Here is a 27378-nt window from a genome sequence, read left to right as displayed (position 1 = left end):
TCAAAGTTGATAATATTACTATTTTGCAGATTATTACTTATGATATATAAAGATTCTTTTCAACAAGTTAAACAGCCTAAGGTTGACTGAGGACTGTTGCTACAAAATGTGGTTTCCAAATAGGAATGTTGTACTAAGCTATAATATGTATTGTTTGGTCACATGTTAGAGATGTCTTACATGATACAAAGAAATGGAATGATCATTGAAAGAAAAGGGGATGCTACAGTTTGAAACTTTTAACACCTGTTATATATATAATGCAAATCCTCAACTTTCTTTAGGCCCCCCACTCCGACATTTGAAAGATAAGACTAACAGAGCACAAATTGATGCTAGCATAATTTTGCCCCAAACTTATGCTAGCACTTCTTCTTCTTAAAAATAAAAAATAAATTTAAAAATAAAAACCTAATGGATTCTAAACCAAATTAACAAAACCTTCAAATCCATCAATAGGCATTCTTGCTGCAGTTTTTGGTCAAACAAAATAGACTGTTTTTCCACCCAGTAATAGAACATGTTATTTGGGAACTGCTTAAACACATAACTTTCTTCTCAAGTTGATTAGTTCATTGTATAATTACTTCTCAAAATAATAATTTTGCCCCAAACTTAATGCTAGCATTTCCTCATTTTCTTCTTCTTCTTCTTCTTCTTCTTCTTCTTCTTCTTCTTAGTGCAACTTGTGTACCTTTTTTGTGCTTTTCTTTTAGCATCCTCTATCTATTTCTAACTGTGATATGCTGATAAAAAGCTGCATCTCCTAACAGCTTTATGGCTCACTATCTTCTAAATACTTGGTGATTATTTTTTACCTGTTAAAAGCACTATATTTTATTGATCCCATGTTTCTGCATGCTTGAACTTTTGTGTTTGGTTATTCCCAACAATCATGATAATTGGAACCTGCTACAAGATGCTTGCCATTTCTTCATTTTTTCTTCTTCTTAGTGTCACTTGTGAACCTTTTTTATGCTTTTCTTTTAGCATCCTCTATCTATTTCTAACTGTGATGTGCTGATAAAAAGATGCATCTCCTAACAGCTTTATGGCTCACTATCTTCTAAATATTTAGTGATTATTTTTTACCAGTTAAAAGCACTATATTTTATTGATCCCGTGTTTCTTCATGCTTGAACTTTTGTGTTTTGATATTCCCAACAATCATGATAATTGGAACCTGCTACAAGATGTTTGCCATTTCTTCATCTTTTTCTTCTTGTTCTTAGTGTCACTTGTGAACCTTTTTTGTGCTTTTCTTTTAGCATCCTCTATCTATTTCTAACTGTGATATGCTGATAAAAAGATCCATCTCCTAACAGCTTTATGTCTCACTTTCTTCCAAATATTTAGTGATTATTTTTTACCAGTAGCTTTTAGGTTTCGTTAAAAGCACTATATTTTATTGATCCTGTGTTTCTGCATGCTTGAACTTTTGTGTTTTGTTATGCCCAATAATCATGATAATTGGAACCTGCTACAAGATGCTTGCCATTTCTTCATGAGGCAATCACAGTGATTAGATTGATTGTATAGTTGTTATTTATAAAAAAACATATACACAAAAAGAAGACATTGTTTTCTCAACATCAGCTACCATATGAAGGGCAGAAAATCAACAATTTGTTTTCACCTGGACATACAACGTACATGTCCATATCCCATACCAAAGGCAAAGGCAAGAAGTAAAATCTCAACATGATTTTTACTCACAGAACATAAATCAAACTATCTAAAACTTTCTTTCTTATTGGAAGTATGGAGCATATGGGAGTAATCACTTATTTGAGAAAGAAAAAGTGACTCTAGAACCTTTTTTCAGCCAATAACTGATAGATTTGATAGTAGTACCCACATGGTGCATGCTAGGTGATACTGACTTAAAATATGGCTGCAATTTTCAAAAACAAATCTCTCATCCTATAACACAAACATTTTGAAATGTACATAGACTGTTGAAAAAGATAGGATCAGCTGAGATAATTAGCAAGATATTAGGAGATTTAAATGTACAAGATATTAGGAGATTTATTCCTTTGTAATCTGTTAGACAGCTGTATATTGTTAGGTTGTTAAGTTGTTTCCTATTTTAGTGTTGAGAAAATCCTCTATAAAGAGGCAGCCGTGTATACAGTTTTGAATATAGAATAAAAATACAAAAAATATATTCCTTTCCTATTCTGTTTACATGGTATCATAGCTGCCCTAATTCACCCAAAAAAAACCCTTGAGATTTTTTTTTTCTTTTTGTGTATTTCTTTTCCTAACCAATAGCCATGTCTAACGTCTAAGTCAAACCCACTTGTTTCCTTTTCCAGCCCAGCAACTAAACCTGCAACCCAAACCCATAATATCAAATCCCATCCTGTTCAGATTACCACCATTCGCCTCAATGGTGACAATTTTTTAAGGTGGTCTCAATCAGTTCGCATGTATCTTAGAGGGAGAGGGAAGATCGGGTACTTGACTGGAGACAAGGTGGCACCGGCATCAGAGGATCCTTTGTACACTACCTGGGATGCAGAAAATTCAATGGTGATGACATGGCTTGTGAACTCCATGAATGAGGAGATTGGCTCCAATTATATGTGCTACTCCACAACCAAAGAATTGTGGGACAACGTGAATCAAATGTACTCTGATTTGGGTAATCAATCCCAAGTGTATGAACTGACCCTTAAACTTGGTGAGATTCGGCAGGGAGAAAAATCTGTCACCTAGTACTTCAATTCGTTGAAACTTCTTTGGCAGGATTTGGATCTGTTCAACAACTACGAATGAAAGTCCACTAATGATGCTAATCATTACAAACAAACTATGGAGGCTCATAGGATTTATAAGTTTCGTGTTGGACTCAGTGTAGAGTTTGATGAGGTTAGAGGATGGATTATTGGCAGAGTTCCTCTTCCTAAAATCAGCGAAGTCTTTGCTGAAGTTCAAAGGGCAAAAAGTCGTTGACACGTAATGTTGGGAAAGAAATCTAATAGTGGAACTGTTGAAAGTTCTGCTCTCAATGTTGTTGAAGGTTTTGCCAATAAAGCAGCCAGTTTTCAGCAAGGGCTTGGAGAAAGGCCACGGGTCTGATGCGATTATTGTAACAAACTGCGCCACACTTGAGAAACTTGCTGGAAAATCCATGGAACACCAGCAAATTGGCAGAGCAGCAAGCCCGGAGAGAGAAGCAATCGTTCAAATCCCAAGGTCAATGCTGCTGTCAATGAATCAGAGTCAAGTCCCTTCAGCAAGGAGTAGATGAATCACCTTCTGAAACTGTTAAAATCCAATTCTCTGTTGGGTATTCCTAGTGTTTCTCTAGCACAAACAAGTAGTGCACCTAATGTTTTTCATGTTGTTTCAATTCTACTCCATGGATAATTGATTCTGGAGCTTCTAACCATATGACTAGTTTTTCAAATTTGTTCAACACTTACCATGTTCTGGCAGTGAAAAAATTAGGATTGCAGATGGTAGTTTCTCACCTATAGCCGAAAAAGGCTTGGTAAAATTATCTGAGAACATAGATCTTAAATTTGTTCTCCGTGTTCCAAAACTAGCATGTAATCTTTTGTTTGTGAGTAAACTTACCAAAAACTCTAATTGTCGTGTTTTTTTCTATGATTCTCACTATGAGCTTCAAGACCAAAACTCAAGAAAGAAGATTGGCAGTGCTAAGTTGATAGATGGCCTTTACTACTTTGATGGTGTTTTCTCCAATAAACGGGCTCAGGGTCTTAGTAGTGTTAGTTCTTTTTCTGTTTATGAACAAATAATGTTTTGGCACTTAAGACTAGGACCCCCTAGTTTTATATATCTTAAACATTTGTTTCGTACTTTGTTTAAAGGATTGGATTGTTAATCTTTTTATTGTTTTGATAGGCAAAAACATAGAAAATAGTATATCAAAAGAAACAGGGTGTCTAAAGGCAAACTCAAAGCATACAGGAAGTATACAACATGCGCCTTATAAGCTAAAAACAAAAAGGAGAGGGATACAAAATATTTATCCACCCTCATCTACAGCCCACCCACACAAAAAAGTTAAATAAAGAATTAGGCCAATCAACAGGCGCCCTATAGGCCAGTCAAAGATGATTGTTCATCTTTTTATTGTGAAAGTTGCTATTTATCTAAGAGTCATCGTACTACTTATTATCCAAAACCTTACGTTCCCTCAAAACCATTTTATTTAATACATAGTAATGTGTGGGGACCTTCAAAAATTACAACTATTTCTGGAAAAGTAATGTGTGGGGGCCTTTAAAAATTACAACTATTTCTAGAAAAAAATGGTTTGTTACCTTCATAAATGATCATACACATTTATGTTGGGTTTATTTGATGAAGGAAAAATCAAAAGTTGGAAAACATTTCCAAATTTTTATAACATGATTGAAACTAAATTCCAAGTAAAAATTAGCATTTTTCACATTGATAACGGAACTAAGTATTTTAATGAATTTTTGGGTAGTTTTTTTGAAAGAAAAAGGTATCCACCATCAATCTATTTGTGTGAATACCCCTCAACAAAATGGAATTGTTAAAAGAAAAAATAAACATTTACTTGAAGTGGCTCGTGATATTATGTTTTCCATGAATGTTCCAAGATACTTTTGGGAAAAGCTATTTTGATAGCCTCCTATCTCATTAACTGAATGTCTACCAAAATTCTTAAGTATAGCACACCACTAGAATGTTTTCAAAAAATCTTTCCTTTATCTAGAATGTACTCTAACTTACCCCTAAAAGTTTTTGACTGCATTGTTTTTATTCACCTACCTAATCATAATCAGTCTAAACTTGATCCAAGGGCAAAAAAATGTGTTTTCATTGAGCATGCCTCTAATAAAAAAGGGTATAAATGCTATAATCCCCAAACCAGAAAAATGTATGTGAGTATGGATGTCTCTTTCATTGAAGATAAATCTTTTTTTGACAAAAATTCTCTTCAGGGGGAGAATGATGTAATGGAAGAAAATTTTTGGGACTCATCTCCCAATCCATTACCAAATACAATTTTAACTACTACTCCACCTCTTATTTATAATCTTAAGGAACAATGTGATAAGACTGACAAAAATTCTAGTCATATAGTGCCAAACATTATTGTATCTAAAACAAGGGGAGAATCAGTACAACCAAATACTGAGTGTATGGTTTATACTCGGAGAAAGACTCATCAAAAGAGCCAAAGTCAACCTATTCCTCTTGGTAATGACCAATCTTGACCTTCGGGAACTGAAGCTCCCGATATCACAGGTAGTCCTACTCCTAACATACCTTCAGTTCCTATCATTTCTTCTTTAGACCTTGAGTACACAAACATGCACTAAATATCCCATTGCCCAATATCTATCCTATAAAAAACTCTCTAAAACTCATAAAGCCTTTACCTCAAAAATCTCACACATGTTTGTTCTAAGAAACATTCAGGAAGCCCTTGATGATCCAAATTGGAAAGTAACAATGATGGAGGAGATGAATGCTCTTAAAAGAAGTGGTACTTGGGAGTTAGTGGATTTACCTAAGAAGAAAAGAACTGTAGGTTGTAAGTGGGTCTTTACTGTGAAATGTAAAGTTGATGGGAGTATAGAACGATACAAGGCAAGACTAATAGCAAAAGGATTTACTCAAACCTATGGTATTGATTACAAAGAAACTTTTGCTCTTGTAGCCAAGATAAACTCAATCAGAATTTTGTTATCTTTGGCTATAAATTTCAACTGGCCTTTACACCAGTTAGACATAAAAAATGCCTTCCTAAATGGATATCTGGAGGAGGAAGTATATATGAACCTACCACCTGGATCCGAGGAGAAGCTTGGATCAAACAAAGTTTGCAAATTAAAAAAATCCCTATATGGTCTCAAACAATCTCCTAGAGCTTGGTTTGAGAGATTTGGAAAAGCTGTAAAGAGTTGTGGCTATTGTCAGAGCCAAGCTGACCATACTATGTTCTACAAACACAATAAAGATGGTAAGATTGTTATTCTAATTGTTTATGTGGATGATATAGTTTTGACTGGCAGTGACAAAGAAGAGTTGGAGAGATTGAAAAGAAGACTTGCAGAGGAATTTGAAATCAAGGATTTGGGAGCCTTAAAGTACTTCCTTGGAATGGAGTTTGCTACATCCAAAGAAGGTATATTTTTAAACCAACATTAATATGTCCTTGATTTACTTGGTGAAACAGGACAACTAGGTTGTAAACTAGTCGAGATACCTATTGAACCCAACATAAAATTACTGCCCTCCAAAGATGAAGTGAAGGATAAAGAACAATATCAAAGGCTAGTTAGGAGGCTGATTTACTTGTCACATACGCATCCAGATATTGCTTTTGCGGTAAGCATGGTGAGCCAATTCATGCATGCACCTAGACAACAACACTTTGATGCTATTTATAGAATCCTTAGATATCTAAAAGGGTCACCTAGAAGGGGTTTACTGTTTAAAGGTCATGGGCACCTGCAGGTTGAAGCATTTACAAATGCAGATTAGGTTGGGAGTGTACTAGATAGGCGTTCAACCTCTGGTTACTACACCTTTGTTGGAGGTAACCTTGTCACTTGGCGAAGCAAAAAAAGGGAATGTGGTGGCTAGGAGTAGTGCAGAGGCCGAGTTCAAATCAGTTGCTCTTGGAATTTGTGAGGTGTTGTGGATTAGACGACTATTGGAAGAATTGAAGATCTCAAGTACCCACCCTACCAATGAAACTGTATTGTGACAACAAAGCAGCTATTTCAATAGCTCATAATCCAGTACTTCATGATCAAACAAAGCATGTGGAGGTAGGCAAGCACTTTATTAAGAAAAAACTCGAGAATGGACTGATATGTATGCCATATATTCCTACTATTGAGCAAGTGGCTGATATGCTTACAAAAAGAATTCCTACAAAGCAGTTTGACAGATTAATTGGCAAGCTAGCTATGGAAGATATCTGTAAGCCAACTTGAGGGGGAGTGTTGAAAAAGATAGGATTGGCTGAGATAATTAGCAAGATATTAGGAGATTTAAATATACAAGATATTAGGAGATTTGTTCTTTTGTAATCTGTTAGACAGTTGTATATTGTTAGGTTGTTAAGTTGTTCCCTATTTTAGTGTTGAGAAAATCCTCTATAAAGAGGAAGACGTGTATACAGTTTTGAATGTAGAATAAAAATACAAAAAATATATTCCTTTCCTATTTTGTTTACATAGACAAAGCATTCACATGAATTAAAGGGTAGTTCTAACACTAGCAGGATGTCAAACGATGTTGAAAAGTTTCATCTAGACTAGAAGAAAATACCTAAATCATAATAATATTTGGAGTTGTTTCCTTCATAAATGTCTTACCACTTGTATAAGTCCTACACGATAATGGCGAGGAATATCCCCCATCATTCCAAAGTCGAAATATGCCAGAGATCCATCAGCAGTAGCGACAAGGTTTCCTGGATGAGGATCAGCATGGAAAAATCCTACCTCAAGTAATTGCCTTAAGGAGCAATATAATCCCTGGGAAAATTCAAAATATCTTTAATAGATCATGACCAAAAGTAAGTTCCATAAAATTATTAAAGATATGTCAGAGTATTTTGTGTAAAATTAAAAAAAAAAAGATCATCATGAACTGCTAATGCATGGATTCTGTTCAATACCTGGTCAATTAGTTCCTTTCGGTTTAAACATGCTTTCTCCATGCCAGCTTCATCAGTAAGCTTAATTCCATCTATCCACTCCATTGTCAGCACAGCCTTGCGGGTAAAGTTCCAATATATTTTTGGAACCTTAATATGCTTCACCTTCTTGTACTCAAAAGAATCACCAGTTCTACCTTTTGGACTCTTTACAGCACTAACTGGCATCATATTTATCAACATAAATTTTTATACTTAACTAAATTTAACATGAGCTGATAATATTAACACATGAAATGACACTCTTGCACCAAAAAAAGAAGTCATCATTTGTCCCAGCAGTGCTACATTCCAGAAAGCTAAGATGCAAAGGCACTTACTAAGATGAAGAAACAATACTTATGAAACTTCTCCAGTGGCCACCTGATTCAAAGTCCTTACCGGTCCATATATAACTATGATGCCAATACAAATCTATAAAAAAAAGGTTGGTGAGTAAATTTTGGTATATAAAGGTCTTCCACCTTTATTTAATAACACTTTAACCCCCTAAGTTGATGCTTCTGAATCCCAAAAAAATTACATTTCTTTCATTTTAAAGATTTTCAGACCACAAAAATATAGAGTTACCAATTAAGTATTATCTAGTTTGTTTCAACATGAAGATTTAAGAAAACAATTCATTCAGTTGATCAAGTACTATACAACCTTTCATCCTTTCATGAGGTGATCCTCAACCAGGCATAAATTTAGAAACATGGATCTTCTTAAAGAATCTTGAGATTTGGGACCCTTTTTAGTCCAAGGAGTTATTAAGAATTTTTTTTAAAAAAAAACATAAATACAGGTTTACAAGAAATTAGTAAAAGAATAGTCATGGAGCAATGACAGCCGCTTCCTTATGATAAAGTGGGACCCTGGAATAAGCTTTAAAACTTATGTGAGTGAGGCTGTCAGGAAAAACAACAGAGGTAAAGAAATTCTGTGATTAGATTACTTTATATAGATTCATAGGATTAACTATTAGCATCCTAGACTCTCAACAGTTAGTTGCACTTGCAATTTCTGTAAAGATCCAATCTTCTAAAGTAAGATTCAGAATTGAAACTAAAAATTCCAGGGTGGTATGATATCTTATGACACTAATGTTATAGTTACATGAGCATATATTTCAAATGTCTCTTGTCTTTCTTAAATGAACCAATCCAAGACATCAACGCAAACACTATTATCTTTCTTCATAAAGGACTGAAGTGTCACCACATATGTGGCTGTAACTTTCTTCAAAACCAAGAAAGCTATGAAAAATATGGTCTTGGATGACACCAAGTTGTTTAACTATCTTTGGCACCACCAATAAATTTCAGTTTCAGCTTCATCTCAGTGATAACCTGTTGCACTACCCAGAACATAGTCCAACCCAAACTCCTATATTATTTTTCTCATTTTCTCTTTGCCTTGACCCTTTCTTATTGCTAGGCACCCTAGGTATTCAATTAATCCACCTTGATAGATATTTGAATTGTTTGAAGCAGAGATCCAAGAATTCTAGGCACCGCATTCATTCAACCATCCTGCTTATGCCCTTTTTCTTTATTTTTCTCATTTCTCAAGTCCTACCCAATTTCTTGGCTAAAATCCAGGTCTTTGATTATTCTCAATCTAGAGCATATCTGGACTTCACTGGGCAATAATTTGTTCAACTTCAAAGTTTCCTCTGCCTCAAACAAATTATCAGTGAAAAGATAACTTTCCTTTTCTTCAATTTGTTCTCCTACACATTATTTGTACCTAAAGAAGGAGCTATAGATTAACTGTCAACCACTAAGAGCTTCTAGTATAAAGAGGCACCCAAGTGAACAATATTTGCAACAGTATCAAAAAGGATAATCAAATTACAAGGATCATGGTCCCCAAAAGGCCAATAGAACTCACTCTAATGACAATCCAAAATCATTTTTTCTTGAAACATATCTAAAGATTATTGCGCCAATGGAAGCTTCAATGTAAACATGTTAGTTCAAGAACATAAAGATAAAATAATCCACATAAAGGTATATGAGGTTTTAACGTGATTTGACCAACCATGCCTACATTCACGAATGAAAGGGAATCATGCCACCATACCATAGAGTATATCACAGAGGATAAAAACCAAATACAACTATCGGGTTCCCCACTCCTTGCATCTACAACCTAAAACAAAAGTCCCTTTGCTCCACTAGTTGTATCCCATTCTTCCTTACATCTCCATCCACCATGTAGAATTTTCATAAGTCCATCTCCATTTCATAACCTTTCTCCTCATGACCTAGAATATTTATATAGATATTCCTAATAACTTTCTTTATTCTATAAGGAAATTTAATATTTCATTAACATATGAATATAGGAAATATTCTATACAATATTCTTTACAAAAAAAGGAATATATACTAATTAGGAATTTGAGACACTTCCTAACAATTTTCACCTTGGATAAAATTCCATTAAATTAGTCTTCCACCTTTCTTGATACACATTTTCATATCACATCTTGATGAAAGAACAATCAACTTCAGCTTCAACTAAAATTCCTTTTGTCATCCTCTTATGTGCTTTGTTCTCTTTGGTTCTTCCAAAAATATTCAACCAAGGCTCTGATAGACTGATACCAATTGTTGTGTCAGGGGAAGCATCAAAGTAAACATGTTAAGTCAAGAACACAAATATAAAATAATCCGCACAACGATACACGAGGTTTAAATGTGGTTTGGCCAACCATGCCCACATCTTTGGATGAGAAACAAGCATTCTACCATACTATAGAACATATTACAGAGGGAAAAAACCAAATACAACTATTAGGTTCTTGAAACATCCTAGGTTTCCTTACTCCTTGTATCTACACCCTAAATTACAAGGTCATTCACTCCATTAGGTGTCTCCTATTTTTCTTCATATCTTTATCCACCATGTATAATCTTCACAAGTCCATCTCCATCTCATAACCTTTTCCCCTCATGACCTAAAATATTTATAGAGATATTTCTAATTAATTTCTTATTTTATAAGGAAATCTAATATTATTGTTGGATACCAATTTTCCTAAAAGCTTAAACTTGTAGGATTTAGGCTCAAAATGTTATATAATGTACTCCAACAATTATAATGACATAAATATATGAAATACTCTATACAATATTCTTTACAAATAAAGAATCTACATCAATTAGGAATTTGAGACACTTTCCAATAATCTCCACCTTGGATCAAATTCCATTGAATGAGTGTTCCATCTCTCTTGATACACATTTTTGTATCACATCCCGACGAGAAAACATTCGACTCCACCTTCAACTGAAATTTGTTGTTTGAAAGTGACTCAAATTCTTAATTGATATAAATTCTTTTTTTGTAAAGAATATTGTATAGAATATTTTATACATTCTTATATCATTGTAATATTAGATTTTCTTATAAAATAAGGAAAGTTATTACGAATATATCTACAAATATTCTAGGTCATAAGGGAAAAATGTTATGAAATGAAGATAGGCTTATAAAAACTATATAAGGTGGATAGAGATGTAAGGAAGAATGGAAGACACCCGATAGAGCAAGGGAGCTCATGGTTTAGGGTGTAGAGATATAAGGAGCGGGAAATATGCGATGTTTCGAGATTGCAATAGTTGTATCTACTTTTTGTCCTCTATAATATTCTCTATGGTATAGCAGAATGATTCTCTCTCATCCGTGACTGTAAGCATGGTCAATCATGTGTGAATTATTTTATTTTGTGTTATTGAACTAACATGTTTACATTAAATCTCCCGTTGGCACAACAAAGACACCCTCGAACAAGGATAAAAAAGGAAACCACAAAATAAAAGGATGTTCAAAAAGGACCTTAAAGATGGAAATCCTCATGTGCTTAAATGTTATTCACAATATTTAATTTTCTTATTACTTATAATTTACAAGAAACCCAACCTCATTGTGTAATCAATTAAGCAATCAAATATAACCACACAATAATTTGGAAAAAATTAAAATATCTATCAAAAAAAAAAAAATTGGAAAAAATTATAATGATCAAAGCTGAACTGATGCGATTTTGATTGTGATTCACGTAAATTGGTCACAATCTATGCTGCTAAAAAAGTATACCTTTTTTAATTCAGTAACATATTACAGGAAATACCCTAGTCAAGCCCAACATGGAACATGTATAAATTGAAACAGTACTCAAATTTGAGTAACTGCAGTAAATTAGCTTATAACAGGGTGCCCATATACATCTTCAACAGTATAACTTCAATTATGAAGTTTTTAGCCAATTCTTATAACAATGCAGAATGATCAGATTTTAGAAATTTTCTGCAGACATCTTTAGGTATATCTAGATACAACATTAAGATATTGGAGTACATAGGTAGTATTAGCTGTAATGTGACATGTAATGCACCCATTTTTTCATAGAATGAAGTAAAAACACCCTTGCAAGTACAATCCTTAAAACGTAGACATGATAGCAAAAATGATTTTCAGAAATAACCTAGGCAGGCTTAATTTCAATTTAGAGTCAGGTACACACATGAGAAGTCAATACAGTTCAGCACCAACAAACTTGATACTATCTTCAGAAGGCAATCTATGATAGGTTTATAACCACCCTCAAGATTTGCACAAAAAAAGGTCAATGTAATCACTCTCCCCATGAACCTAGTCCCATTCCATATACGTCATTTGACAACTGATTTTATTCAACCAATGAGTCTCTTGAATCTAATGTAACCAAAGATTCAACTCTCCATCCATACGTGGGTTTACAGCTGTAAAATATAGGAGATACTTATGTATTCTGATCTAGAACTCCAGTATTCTGAATCTGGTGCAGTATGCCCCAGGAGAATAAATAAAACAGAAGCCTCAGCAATTGAGTGATCATTTCCTCTGGAACAAGCATAACTATAATTTTAGGATTCATGAAGGAAGCTAAACCTTAGTTCCAGACTTCCATATAGTACATTAAACTATGTAAATTGAGAAATATAGTTCAACTGGTTACGAATGTGGAAGAACTTACATTGGTAGGAACCATATAGGGAAGCAAAGCGCTCAGCATTCTGTCCCTCTAGGATGTAATCAATTTCTTTAAACATATGTCTTACCTGCCAATACAAGGGAGACCTGAAGATATCCATAAGCATGCATTGACATTCTCACTGAAGATAATACAATGTTTAAGGAGCTACACATTAAAATAAATAAAAAATAAAAAAGAGTGAAGTGGATAGGACTAAGTAAAAACAATGACCATTTAATTTGAACTTTGGGAACATGTGGACCATTGATTAAAAAATTTAATGTATATCCATTTCCTAGAGAGAAACAACTGAGGATCTAGCAATGCTGTGTTAATAAGAAACAATTAGGTTTTGAGTTGTAGCACTCCCACATGGGGGAGAGAGAATGATAGGCACATTGTTTGGCCTGCAAACTGATTATTCTGACTAAATACACTTCTCTAGAATAGGTGGAACACACAATGCCTCCAGCTCTTACATTCAAGGAAGTAATTCACCATAAAACCCTTGATATTCTGTATAAATAGGAAAAAGGTCCTAAAGGATGCATCTACAATCTTCCTGAAAGAGGGTCATCCCACCACTCCCCAGTTTAGAGCTGTTAAATCATGCAATAAAAACTTTCTAGACAATTTTCCATACACCTATCCTGTATTTGAACTACCATCCAACCCCAGTATTGCTAGTGTGACCTAGCTGCCTACATTTTAAATTTAACTCAGTACATTTTATCTCCTTTGCTTCCGTTAACTTGGTTAAAAGGAAACCTTTTTTCACATATGCAATGTATGGATATATTTATGCATAGAGAATAAATGAAATAAAACTATCATTCTAGACTTAGAAATTTGAGAAAATGGTAAATTAAAGAGGAGGCTAGAGAATAATAGAGTTCCTGAATCCCATTATCAACATGCAATTTGCCCATGTTCTGACCATAACTTTGTCCCTTTTTGAAATGCACAGGCTTTATCTTGCTATCACAAAGGTACCAAACCTTCAACTTAAACAAAAAATTGAGAATGCACTAACTTGACACAAATCATCATGTCCATGGCACAGCAAGAAAATTTTAAACCAATATATTATGAATATTAATCCCCAAAAAATTAGATAGATAGAGAGAGAGAGAGAGAGAGAGAGAGAGAGAGAGTAGCCAAGCCATTTAGCTTATTCTGTTATATTTACTCAAAACATAAAGTATCCAAGTAATACTCAGGTCTCTAATTACTGGGTCCAAGTGAGAATTGAAAGGAAACAGAAATGAGTTGCCAAGACATTTAAACTGAATAAAATCCTACTGAATTGTAAATGATTTCCTTCCAGTCAGATAAACTACAGATAAGGGATTCCCCAACTGCTAGACAGAGTAGAGCAAGGGCTAAAATTAGGGGTTGAACCACCACATACCCCTTAAATTTTAGTCTCCTGCTTCACAGACTCTGTCCATACATGTAGACACTTAACCACTTGTAGACCCTCCATTTTGTCCATGTTGCACATGTACCCTAATCTTGTACTCAGTCCCTCTTGCTTTGCTTCCTTACATAGTGTGTGTAAGCTTTCCTTCTTCATCGGTTGTTGTTGTACTTCTTAGTGGTTCAAAAGATAACTCTTGTCTACTTAGTGGTTCAAAAGATACTCTTTTTAAGCATGATATGAGACTTGTCTTCTTGTACATTCTTTTGATTTATTCAAATCTTGAGGAACACCCTTTCTATGTGTTTACCTCAGGGTTTTGAAGGTGATTTGTTTGTCTTTGGAAAGAAAAAATTAAGAGCAACATGTGTTTGACATTTTGCTAAAACCTTTTTTTTTATATAGAAAAAGGCTCTTTAGAGTAATTTTTGTGGGTTTTGACCATTTTCTCAAAACTGAAACTTATTCACTTCTTTTTGCCTTGTTTTAACTTCACTTCAAGCTTCTTTCAATGGCCATTTTCATGGCTAAGGCAAGGTTCAAGAAAATGGCCTTGGCCTCATTAATTTAACTTGAAAAACCAACTAGGTGCTCTTCATTTCACCATTTTTCAAAAAAAAATTTAAACTGGTTGTTATGAGTCATATTTTAGCCCTTATGAACTCCATTTTATAGTCATTTGGGGCTTGAAGGTACGGAGAATTTATGATCATTAATGGTTTCCATGAGCTTTAGCATACATATCTTAAAGTCACTTAAGAGTATGCTTAGTTATGGATGTCTTCGTGTCTTTTAGCCCCTTTTCTCAAATCTTAGTATAATTAGGCATTCCTTGATTCTTATGAACTTCATTACATGTTCATTTCAGGGTCAAGAAAGTGTGGGAGCCCTATAGTTGAACTATGGTTATGCTCTTAGCCAACATCACTCACTTTTCCCTAATCGTTGTTTTTCAACCCTTCTTATTGCTAGAGTCGGGGATTGTTCTTAAAAAATCTGAATCTAACAAGATTGTTCTTGGCCTTATGAGCCTCTTAATATACACATTTGAGGGCTAGAATGTTAAAATATCCCTGCAAATTAATTTAGGCTATTGTTTAAGCCTACATTTTACTTCTAATCCTTGGTTCAACTTTCTTCCCTTCATTTTACAGCCTTTGAAATTCTTTTCAAAATTGAATTTTATGGGACATATCCTTAGCCTTTTGAACTCTTTTACATGCTCATTTGAGGCTTGAGAATGTGGGAAGTTCATTGCAAAATAAAACTAGGCCAAGGTCTTGGCACATTTGATTGAAAGTTTTCAATAGCACTAGTTCATATGCATGCGTCTGATTTGCTTCAGCTGTGCTTAATGTATCTCCTTAAGCTCTCTTTGAGTAATTTTTATTTGTGTCGATTATGTAATATCCTTTATCTTGCTTTGAGAATCATTTGTGTATAATTTAGGTTGCAAGTCATTGCTTAAATAATATCCTCATGCAAGCTTAAAATTGTTGTTTATTTAAATTTTAAAATAATGTCCTATTTCGGGTGTTTCTAATGTTTCATTAAATCTGATTTTTTTTAGGCTTTTTGGTGCCTATTTAGGTTTTTATTTAAATTGTACATATATATTGAATAATGTAGAGAATTCATTCTTTGGTGGTTCACTCTTCCATGTTTTTATGTTGTATAACTCTTTGAAGCCTTATAAATTGGTTCATTCTTCTATGTTTTTATATACTGCCCTGTTTTTGCATCATGAAAAGTTTTTGTGACTCAATCCTGTGTGTTTTTAATTATTTTTTTTAGCTTGGAATATATTCTAGACATCTTAAATATGGTGGGGAATTTTTCCTTGTTCAAAAATCCATCTCTAAGCTTATAGAATAAATTGATCTTTTGCATGCCTATGTGCTGTCCTGTTTTTGTGCAATGAAATGTTTCTTCAACTCTAGATTATTTGGTGTATATTTGGGCATCTTTAAACCTTGAAATGTATTCTAGACATCTTGTATATGTTAGAGGATTTTTTCCTTGGTGTGTAACTCACTTTTAACCTAGTTTAATAAATCATTCTTTGACAAACTCACATGTTGTCTCCTTTTTTTTCACTCTTTAATGTTTCTTTGAGTCAACCCCATTTGATGCATTTTTTACCATTTTTGACCTTTGATATGTGTTTTATATAACTTGTACATGTGTCTTGCTTTGGTGTATGATCCCTTACAAACCTCGTTGAATGAATTTATTTTTCTCATACTTGTGTGCCGTCCAATTTTTGAGCCATGAAATGTTTCTTCAAATTTGATTTCTCTTTTAAGGATGTTTGACCTTATTTGAGTCTTGATACATGTTGTAGATACCTTACACATACTAGAAACTTTTGGTTATGATGTTAAGTCTCTTCCTAACCATGTGATTTAATTTATTCTTTCCTATGTATTCATGTTGTCCTGTTTTAGCACTCCTGGGGTAAGCTTTGCATATTTTGTTGATTAACCTCTTTATTGAACTTGTTTATCTCTTTTATCCTTTTTGCTTACTTTGTCCAGGTGCACCTTGGTTTTCTTAGATACCCACACGTTCACCATCGTTCCTTTATCTTTTTTCATCATGCCTTTTTGTATATATGTGCTCTTGTTTTCATAATATTTATGATCAACTCATTTTTTATTTGTGAAAATTTGATTTATGAAAATTGAAGTCAACGCTTATTTTTATTTATTTTTAAAAGGAAAAACAAAATAAGAAAGAAAATCATAGTATGACTCCTTTTGGAAAAAGAAAAGGCATGGCTATGAAAAACTGAGTCTAAGCTTAGGGGCTAGGTACTTACTGGGAAGGTATCATAAGGATAGCACCTCTCTAAGCCCTAAAGAGCTTTCTACTAAACAAGTGGAGGAAACTATGGCAATTGACTAATTAATCATGGATACCAAGAAAATAAAAGCACAAATATACATACAACAAGGCATGGTGACAAAAGGCACGGGTATGATGACGAATACATGAGCCATGTGTGTTGGAAGATCAAGGTCCACCAAAGCAAAGCAAGCAAAAGAGACCAAAGAGATAAATAAGTTCAACAAAGAGGTTAACCAACAAAATATATATGACTTACCTCAAGAGTGTAAAAATAAGACAACATACATACATAAGAAAGAATAAACTAATTCAAAAGGTTAGAAAGAGATTTATCAACAAAACAAAACTTCTCAAGAATGTACAAGGCATCTAGAACATATCAAGACTCAAGCAAGGTCAAACATCCACCAAAAGAATCACATTCAAAAGAACATCCTATAACTCAAAAACTGGACAGTGCACAAGCATGTAAAAAATAAATTTATTCAACAAGGTTAGCAAGGGATCATTTGCCAAGGTAAGACGTATTTAACATGTACAAGATGTCTACAAATAGGACTCATAAAAATCAGTTTAAAAATCTTTAGAAATTAACAAAAAATCTAGAGCAACTAGTTAATGTTTTCAAGCAAATTTACAACACTAAGGTCCATTGCCTTGAACCTAGCCTTTGGGCACGAAAATGACCATTAAAAGGAGCTTGAAATATGATTAAAAAAAAAACATGGAAAAAATAGAACCTAACATTCAGTTTTGAGAACAAGATCAAAAACCCACAAAAAGGGCTCTAAAGAGTCTTTTTTAAAGAATGGCTCTAAAGAGCCTTTTTTAAAGAATGGCTCCAAAGAGCCTTTTTAAAAGAATGGCTCTAAAGAGCCTATTTTAAAGAATGGCTAAACAAAGCCTTTTTTAAAGAATGGTATTGCCAAAATAACAAACACATGTTGCTCTTGATTTTCTCTTTTCAAAAACACCCCTAGAATCTTGGGAAAACAAGAATAACTCATGCTCAACAAGAAGCAAAAAAAGAAAAAGAGAAAAAAAGTATATTACATATCCAATCAAGGCTCATATCATGCTTTAAGGATCGACGAACTCCAAAAAATAAAAATCAGTCCAAGAATAGAACAAATAACCACCATCCAAGGTCTAAACAACATCAAGGCACCAATTTCGACGTATAATCAAATATCTAATAAGCACACAAGACAAAGAAAATGAAGAAAACCATATTTAAATTCAAAGCTGAAGAGAAAAAGTACAATTAAACAAACCATGATCTTCCAAGATCCACATCTTATATATTCACCATCAAAGAACCCCAAGAAATAAACTAAAACAACACAAATCTCGGAATTATAAGTGATCGATCCAAGAAATTCTCCTCCAAGCAAAATACTTGGCTTCTAGTTTGCAAAGAAGTCCTCTTCCAAGCCAAGGATGCCTCTAAGTATTCAAATTCTCCTTACTTCTTCAACTCTCTCTCAAAATGGGAAGAGTTTCCCCTCAAAATCGAAGAATCCCCTCCCCCCACCCCCAAAACAAAGAAAATAAGCCCAAAGACTCCTATTTAAAGGCAAAGGAGGATGGAGATCTAGACACATCATCATCTCCCTTAAGCCTCCTATCCCCCTCCAAAGAATCACAAATTGTGCAATTAGATCAAGTGTAATCAAGAAAGCCAAGTGTCATGCCAAAAAGGCCCTGAACAATGAATGAAAACCCCCCAAAAAACAACAAAAAGAATGTGCAAAAAATGATATTTGAAATGAACAAAAACACGAGTATATTTTCACCCTAGTTTCCAACTGCTGAAAAATCGCATGTTCACCCATCAGCTGCAACTGGCCCCCTCATGAATCACAATGATTAAATTTTTCCTACGGGCTATGATCTTCGAATCCTCCCAAAATAAACACTCCTACTATGAAGACATGAGTTCCAACAGAAAGCCTCTGATCTTCCTCACAAGCCATGCAACCAACTAGATATTTTGGCAGCTGCTGAGCTATCCAACCTGCTCCTTCTCTCTCAAACTTCAAGGCGCTGGGATGGAAGTTCCTTGACTCCTTGCAATGATCAAAAAACCAGACCCCTTCACTACCATCTTGCTCTCTAATCTCAAGATTTTCCTCTTGATAGCACACAATTTTATTCTATCATATTCTCAAAACTCTATATTTGATTAAGATGAAAACAATTTGACTGAAATGCTTGCAGAATCAACAGAATAAGTCCATGCAGATATAGTTTACTAGGCAAACCTATAACTTCTAGACTCGTAATGTGGCAAGTTGTAATGGAAACTTTAGATACCCATAGCTTGATTTTTTTTTAACCAAGCTGTAACAGAGCAAAATACAACCAGAATGGTTTAAATGTATTATATGTGTGAGTATATGTATGCTTATCTTTGTTCATCATTTCCAGTTATAAGATCTAAAAAATACTGGGGCAAAATAACCTCATAAAAGCAAACCAAATAAATATGAGATATGGACCACAGGGAATTTTACTTTACAATTAACATAGAATATATAAGATTTTCAAGAGGTAAAACAGATGTCATATTGTTCCTCAGAAGCCATCTATGAAGGCATTTAAGTGGCTCACCATCTCATTAACAGCTACTAACAGATCCCGACGGGCCTTGGCAAATCGCTTTAATTGGCCTCCAATCATATTGAATAACAAGGCATCAAGAGTTAATAAAATCGACACACCAGGTCTTTGCACTTTAACAGCTACTAGCTCTCCAGAATGCAGGTGAGCTGCAAAACTTGAAGCAACAAAACATGACATTTAGCTTGAGTTTTCCTTGCAGATATAAATCCTTCTTTATACATTCAAGTGCGATAATGAAGAGAAAACTAGCACAACTAAAATAAAGGCATATAATCTTCACATCCAATCTAACCTTTATACACCTGTCCTAAGGATGCTGCAGCAATAGGCTCAGGGCTGATGTCAGCAAATATTTCTGAAACAGGAATGCCTAACTGGGATTCAATAGATTTAACTGCAGCACGAGTTGAAAATGGGGGTATTTGATCCTAGCACAAATAGAAAAGTTTAACTGTGAGAATGATAAACTAAAACAGAATTGCATGGAATCCACTAAAAGTGAGCTTCAAACTATGCATCATAGCATGGCCAGTACTGAAAATGATGGGCATATGCATGGTGAGAATATGACAGTATAACAAATACATACACAATTACATCACTCTGTGTGTGTGTGTGTGTGTTCGTGTGTGGGTGTGTGTATGCTCACATGCGCGTGTGTGTATGCTCACATGTGTGTGTGTGTGTGTAACAGTGACAATGATAAAATAAAATGGAATCCACATTAGATCCATTAAAAGAGAGTTTCAAATTATGTATCACAGCATGGCCAATACTGAAAATGTAGGACATAAGCATGGTGAGAACATGACAGTAAGAAATACATAAACAAACACACAATTACATCACTCTGTGTGTGTGTGTGTGTGTGTGTTAAATATATAAGTTTCATTATTTATCTTAATTTTTGTGCTACTAAATAACTTAGAACAAGAAGTGTGACACAACTAATGCATACAAATATATTTTATGTTATCACCAGCATTACTCCTCTCCTATCATAAATTTTAAATTTTTCTTTAAAATTACAGTCTCATTTTCTACATGAAAACATAATAGTCATCTCCCAACCTGTCCCTTGCATATTTGACTTGTGTATGCCACATGTACATGTAGAAAAAATACATGTCTTTGGAGTACCTGACATGTGTCCAAGAGTGATGGAGGTACATCATATTTAACTGGGTGCCCAAACTCCTCTTCAGATTTGATAGCTAAAAAAGTTTAATCATATATACCAGCATTCAGTAAAGCAGATCAAGAACTGAGAAAAGCAAGCATACCTGTAACTTGGCAAGCTCTTGGCAATATACAGCTGGTAATAAATCTGGTCTGGTGCTCAAAGCCTGTCCAAGCTGAAATTCACAAAAATTTCATTGAACAAGTGAAGTTTGCCATGAAGTAATTCAGGGTCTATCTAACAATTAAAAATTTTGTACTGGGCAATAATTAAACATCATTTCAATCCAACCTATAATCTACAACCTCACAGCATACTTGAGACTGATATATTGCCAAACAGATTTTAGCGAAATACAGAAGCTCAAATCTAGAAATAAACATTGCTAGAGGAATTTTAATTCTATTAATATATGCTAATCCATTGCTCTGAACATTCTCATTGCCTACCAAGCCTGCAAAGATTCTAAATTTAAAGGAACTTTGAACTTCAAGATAAATTTGGTTTCAGGAGAGGAAAAATAAAAAGACAGGACTATTGCTCCTGGAAAGGGCATGAAGAAAAATTTGGAGGAGAGAAGGTCTGAAAGCTTCAAATTCTAACACCTCTTCTACAAGAACAGAGAAAGATAAACAAGATACAAATAAAGGAGAAGAAAGGTCTCCAGTTTCTTGATATGTCAGGTTACAACGAACAACCAGTATATTATTGCCACAAACCTATGTTCACTCCCTTCCACATTCCAACAAACTCTCCCTCTAGTCTCAATGGTCTCTTATATGATCCTCACCTCACCTTGATATTTATGTCCCTTCTTTTCCGAGAAATGGGAAAAAATTTTGCTTTGTAACTGGAGACTGTCACATTGACTTCAAGGTATGTGAGGTATCAACATTGTATAAGGATGGGTTTTACATGCCAATTGCATCCAACATAGAAAAAGGATCGAATTCCTATCACACTTTAAGTAACCCAGGCGTCAAGTTAGATATCCAGACCTATGAAGGGGGAAAAAAGGAAAGAATTATTTAGCCATGTCTCTAGATCCTAAGTTATTGAGAACTAAACAAATCTAACACTTACAGATGCCAGGTACCAACATTTGCACCCAAGTCCATGTAACACAAACTGAAGATATGTTTGGAGGCTTAAAACTAGCCTTTTGGGACCCATGCCAATGATAAGGAAGCCTTCTCTGTTCTCCCAAAAAGAAAAGAAAAAAAAGAACAAAGTATTTATGATTGTTCAGGCTTAATTATTTATGGTTTTTTTATTTAAAGTAAGAAGTTCCAAGTTGATATACTATTGATACTGCAAAAAACCGCAGCAGGTATTATAGTGAGTTAATGTTCATGCTACTGTAGTAAACAACTAAAGGCTTTTGAGTTTTGTGGGTTTCTTTTACTTTTAGGGAAAATTTTGATTAAAGGATGAGATAAGTTTGATTCAAGAGAAAGGATTGATTTTTATGAGGGATATTGCCTCTGAAATGGAACCCCTACTGGATTTTTTCATAGCTCCAGGGGTTTAAGGCAAGGAGATCCCCTTTCACCTTATTTGTTCGTAATTGTGATGGAGGCTTTCAATTGTCTGTTGAAGAGAGCAGTTTCTGGAGGCTTTTTATTGCCTTGCTCGGTTCGGGGAAGAGAGGGTGAAGGGGGCCAGGTCTCTCACTTGCTGTTTGCTGAGTATATTATGATTTTTTGTGAGGCGAGGGAGGAGCAGTTGACGTGTTTGTGCTGGCTGTTAATGTGGTTTGAGGCAATTTCAGGGTTAAGAGTGAATCTGGACAAAAGTGAGTTGATTCCAGTTGGTAGGGTAGAGAATGTGGAAGAGTTGGCTAAAGAGTTCGGTTAAAAGGTGGGAAGATTGTCTTCCACTTAGGAATGCCGTTAAGTGCTCCTTCTAAATTTGCAACCGCATGGGATGGAATTGAAAAAAGACTCCGCAAGAGATTGGCTATGTGAAAACGTCAATACATTTCTAAGGGGGGGAGGACCACCTTAATTTGCAGTACTTTGTCTAATCTGCCGATATATTTCATGTCTATTTTCCAGTTGCCTAGGACGGTTAGAATGAGAGTCGAGCAAATTCAAAGGGATTTTTTGTGGGGTGGTGGGGCTCTTGAGCAAAAACCTCACTTAGTAAGGTGGTCAATCGTTTGTTTAGATAAAAGAAAAGGAGGGTTGGGGGTTAAGAGTCTTAGGACTTTCAATAGGGCTCTCCTTAGCAAGTGGAGTTGGCGCTTTGCAAATGAAAGAAAGGCCCTTTGGAACCAAGTGATTAGAAGGAAATATGGGGAGGAAAGAGGAGGGTGGAGCTCTTGTGAGGCTAGGGAGGCTTATGGAGTTGGGTTGTGGAAAGCAATTAGAAAGTTGGGGCACCTAGTGACCCCTTCTTTTGACTTTGTGGTGGTTGATGGAAGGAAGGTGAGATTTTGGAAAGACAAGTGGTGTGGAACCACTCCTTTGTGCGAGTCCTTCCCTCGTTTATTTGCTCTAGCAACTTCTAAAGAGGCTTGGGTAAACTGCGGGGAAAAGGGAGGGAAGTTGGAGCCCTTGTTTCACTAGACCTTTCAATGATTGGGAGATGGAAAAGGTGGAAAAATTGTTTTGTTGCTTGGATGGGAAGAAGGTTAATGTGGGTGAGGAGGATAGGGTGAGGTGGATGGACTCGAAGGATGGCTTGTTTTCGGTAAAGTCTTTGTATAGAGCCTTGCAACCGGTTTCTCTTGTTTCTTTCCCTTCGAAGATTATATGGAACTCTTGTGTGCAGCCTAAATTAAGTTTCTTTGCTTGGAAGGCTTCATGGGGAAAAGTTCAAACCTTGGACCGTTTGCAAAAGAGAGGTTGGGCTTTGGCTAATAGATGCTTTATGTGCCAAATGTTTGAGGAGTCGATTGATCACCTCCTTCTCCATTGTGAAAAAACAAGGTAAGTGTGGATGTTGCTCCTTTCTTTGTTTGGAGTGTCTTGGGTATTTCCCTTTTTGGTAAAGGAAACCCTCTTAGGGTGGAGGGGTTCTTTTGTGGGTAAAAAGAAGAAGGCGGCGTGGCAAGTGGGACCGTTATGTTTGTTTTGGGCCATTTGGAAGGCAAGGAATAAAATTGCCTTTGAAGATAGTGAGGTCCATCCAAAGGCTGAAAACTTCTTTTGTGTATTTACTGTGGTAGGAGACCAAATTGTGGATAAAAGATGGTCCTTCGACCTTAATAGATTTTATAGATTGGGTGGGTTCGTGGTGAGGGAGAAGGTTTTGGGTTTAGTTGTAAGGGGGTGAGTGTCTCTATACTATACTTCTTTGGGTCGCTATTTTAGCGCCTCTTTGTAATACAATTCTTTTACTTATTTATCAAAAAAATTGCCTCTGAAATGGAAAACAGTCATCTCTTTTGAAAAATATTTTTAACTGAGAATTACATAATTAAGCTTTGCTTAGAGAGTGAATAATTTTTTCTTACTTTTCTATCTTCTCTTTCCTATGTAATTAAAGCACCAATCTGCTATTTTTGATCAACCTCACTTCTAATCATTCAAATCACTCTTAAAGTCTCATTACCAACAATATTCCCATACTCTTCTATAAAAAGTTCTAATCCTAACTTTATCATTTTACTACAAAGAACATAATTTTACCAAATCCACCAAAAGGAAATATAGGGAACTGTTGTTGTGATAACAAGTGAAGGAAGGTGAATAAAAAAGTAAAGAAAAAGCAAAGCAAAACCAAGAAAACCAACATTAAAAAAATCAACAGCAACATCAATGGGGGTTAGAGCTAGAAATCCCCATAACTCCTCTAGGGATCTATAGATCGCTCTTCACCAAGCCAACTGCAGCCTGTTTAGACAATCCCCAAATATGTAAGGAAAAAATCTACCTAGAAAGGTCTCCAATCCTCCTCAACCAGTGGTCAATATGCCAAGGGCCATTGACCTACGAAGAAGCCCAGTAAATAACATCCAGAGAGTCCCCTTCCAGGAAGAGATCCCTGATACCTGTATTAGTAATCATTTTCAAGCCTTCCTAGAGGGCTAGAAACTCAGCCTCAATGATAATCTCATTGCCAGCCAGTTGGGAAAACACATGTGACATTTTCTCCTCTGATCCTTGATAAACCTAATCCATCGCCATAGAGCTGGGTTTTGAAGAGCAGAAGGGGCAGGTGATCATAAATTCATAACCATGCATACAGCCCCAAGTTCTTATATGTAGGTCAATTCAGTTGTCCACGAGAAAGGAAGATATATTTTAGGAAAGCTCTAAAGAAACAACACTATGATGAAGTCAGAACAATAAAGAAGCTCTTCAGAAAAACTTAAAAACTCTCAAACAGGGTTGAAGAAGCTGTGGTAAACTCTAATTCTGATGACAGACAGGAAGGAAAAATCATCACAATTCGTTTCCTTAGCATACCAGGTTTTTCAATATCACCATTAGCAGGAAGAGAAAAAAGATTAACAATTCCACAAAGTTAATTCTGAAGAAAGCAACAGAGAAAATTAACAGGCTCTCCAGAAATACCATACTTGGCCTAAAAAAGGAAGCAGTACACTCTCCAAATAAAGCTCAACCTGGTGTCCAAATTCCTAAGAAAGCAACATCATGAACTCTAGATTTTCTTCTAAATAATAGAAGTTATAAACCAATACATTATACCAAAAAAATAACAAAACAAAAAGGAACCTGAATGATAGGACTGCAGCAGACAAGGAAAAACAAACATAAGCAGATCCAAACGCCTAAAGCCTAGACACAGAGAAACCATATAATCTGCACTCCAGACTGTTAAAAATGACACCAATATCGAAAAGGTTAGACATATTATGACCAATTTACATGCATGTAAACAGACTACAAGTAAGTATACAACCTTTAAAAAATAAGACAGCAAAATATAATTATAAAATTAAAAACAACATCCATGAAAATTTCACAGAAAATAAACTAGCTTACCTTCACATAGAAAGGCCCCAAGCGGATCAGAGTTTCACGAAACTGCAATAAGTTGCATATAGTTACCACAGAATTTCAGAAAGTTACATGCTTATTCCTTCAAAAAAATCAAATTACTAGATTTCAAGAGGAAAAAACAAAAGAACTTCATATATGATACTTCAAGAATATTCAATTGCCTGACAACCTGGAATTGAACCACATGCACTCTTGCATGGTCAAGAACTCTACATGAAGTTCATGAATGTTTTCCAAAATCATTTGAAAATTCCAGTATTTTGGTAATATTTCCATAATATATTATACATAAATATTGCAATACCACAGTCAATTACCCTCGTTATGGAAGTAGCATAGATGAGAAAACTGGAAATTAAGAGTGCTCTAAATAATATTTCAAGGTCAAGTTCCAAAACTCTTATCACTTGAAATCAAAACCTAATCTTCAAAATATCAACTCATCATTGGGAAACTCAAGTTGGGCAATGCAAAGATTGAAAGTCATGATTGTTTCAAATCACCCAGGGTGATTGCCATTGTCAATCTTAAGCATCATCCACATTGATTTCTTATCTAATTAAATTCTCATATTATGAATAACCAAGAAGCTAGATACAAGGTTGCTAATTCATAGTTGTAGATAGGCATGTAATAATTTCTTTTTTTTTCTTTTTTTTTTTTTTGATAAGTAAAAGAGATTTCATATAAAAAAGAGATGCTAAAAAAGCGGCTCAAAGTATACAATACCTATACACCCGCCTTCAACAAGGCCAAAAAACAAAGAAATCCCAACACCACAATCCTACTTAGAGTCCAATCAATCAATAAAATTAGCTATAGTTAGAGGGCAATCATCTATGAACAACTTAGTCTCGGACCAAAAAGAAAGGATAAAAGAGTATTTCAGTCTCTGAATTGACAACATATCATCCTTGAAAGTCAATCTATTCCTCGCCTTCCAAACCGTCCAGAAAATGTGAAGAGGAGCAGCTCTCCACGCCTTCTTGCATTTTTTGCCCACGAAAAAACCATTGCAGCTTAGAAGTGTCTCTCTAACTGACGAAGGCAAAACCCAAGAAACTCCAAATAAAGTAAAAAGTAGATCCCATAACACCCTTGTTCTTGAACAATGAAGTAGAAGATGGTTTATGTTCTCCTCTTTCTCAAGACACATAAAGCATCTATTTGCCAATGCTCGACCTCTTTTCTGGACCATATCCAAGGTGAAGGCTTTGCCCCACGTAACCTCTCATGCAAAGAAACTAATCTTGGGCTACACATTCACATTCCAAATATAGCTTGAAGGAAACAGAGATGAACCACCCGCTTCAAGGGCTACATAGAGAGACTTGACCGAGAATTTACCACTCTTAGTTTCAGTCCAGGACACCATATCCTCCACATCCTCAAAAACTCTCTTACCATGTAGCCTCTCCAAAAATCTTTCCGCCTCCTCTACCTCCCAATCATTAAATGCTCTTAAAAAACAGAGGTTCCAACCCCCCTCAGCCAAGGGGTCCCAAATATCTGTCACCCACACTTCCTTCTCAACAATCAAAGCAAAAAGAGAAGGAAAGGGCATACACAAAGGAGAATCCCCGCACCATCTATCCCTCCAAAATCTCACCCTCCTCCCATTACCAACAATGAAAA

The 27378-nt window shown here is 35.1% G+C and overlaps 1 protein-coding gene across 1 annotated transcript in view; it reads right to left on the bottom strand.

Annotated features, from left to right (window-relative positions):
• The window catches only part of LOC100246692 (uncharacterized), a 42340-nt gene that overhangs the window by 7225 nt on the left and 7737 nt on the right, over positions 1 to 27378 (bottom strand). Inside the window, exons 4-10 of the mRNA XM_010650482.3 lie at positions 25726 to 25767; positions 20874 to 20945; positions 19883 to 20018; positions 19579 to 19736; positions 12696 to 12780; positions 7649 to 7848; positions 7344 to 7505 (exon numbers count right to left, since the gene is read on the bottom strand). Of these exons, the coding sequence (XP_010648784.1) occupies positions 7344 to 7505; positions 7649 to 7848; positions 12696 to 12780; positions 19579 to 19736; positions 19883 to 20018; positions 20874 to 20945; positions 25726 to 25767 (855 nt within the window). The remainder of the gene's footprint in view (positions 1 to 7343; positions 7506 to 7648; positions 7849 to 12695; positions 12781 to 19578; positions 19737 to 19882; positions 20019 to 20873; positions 20946 to 25725; positions 25768 to 27378) is intronic.

Source organism: Vitis vinifera, chromosome 4 (assembly GCF_030704535.1).
Source record: "Vitis vinifera cultivar Pinot Noir 40024 chromosome 4, ASM3070453v1".
Lineage (NCBI taxonomy): Eukaryota > Viridiplantae > Streptophyta > Magnoliopsida > Vitales > Vitaceae > Vitis > Vitis vinifera.
Note: the sequence above shows the minus strand (reverse complement) of the source record. Positions and strands in the feature narration are given on the sequence as shown.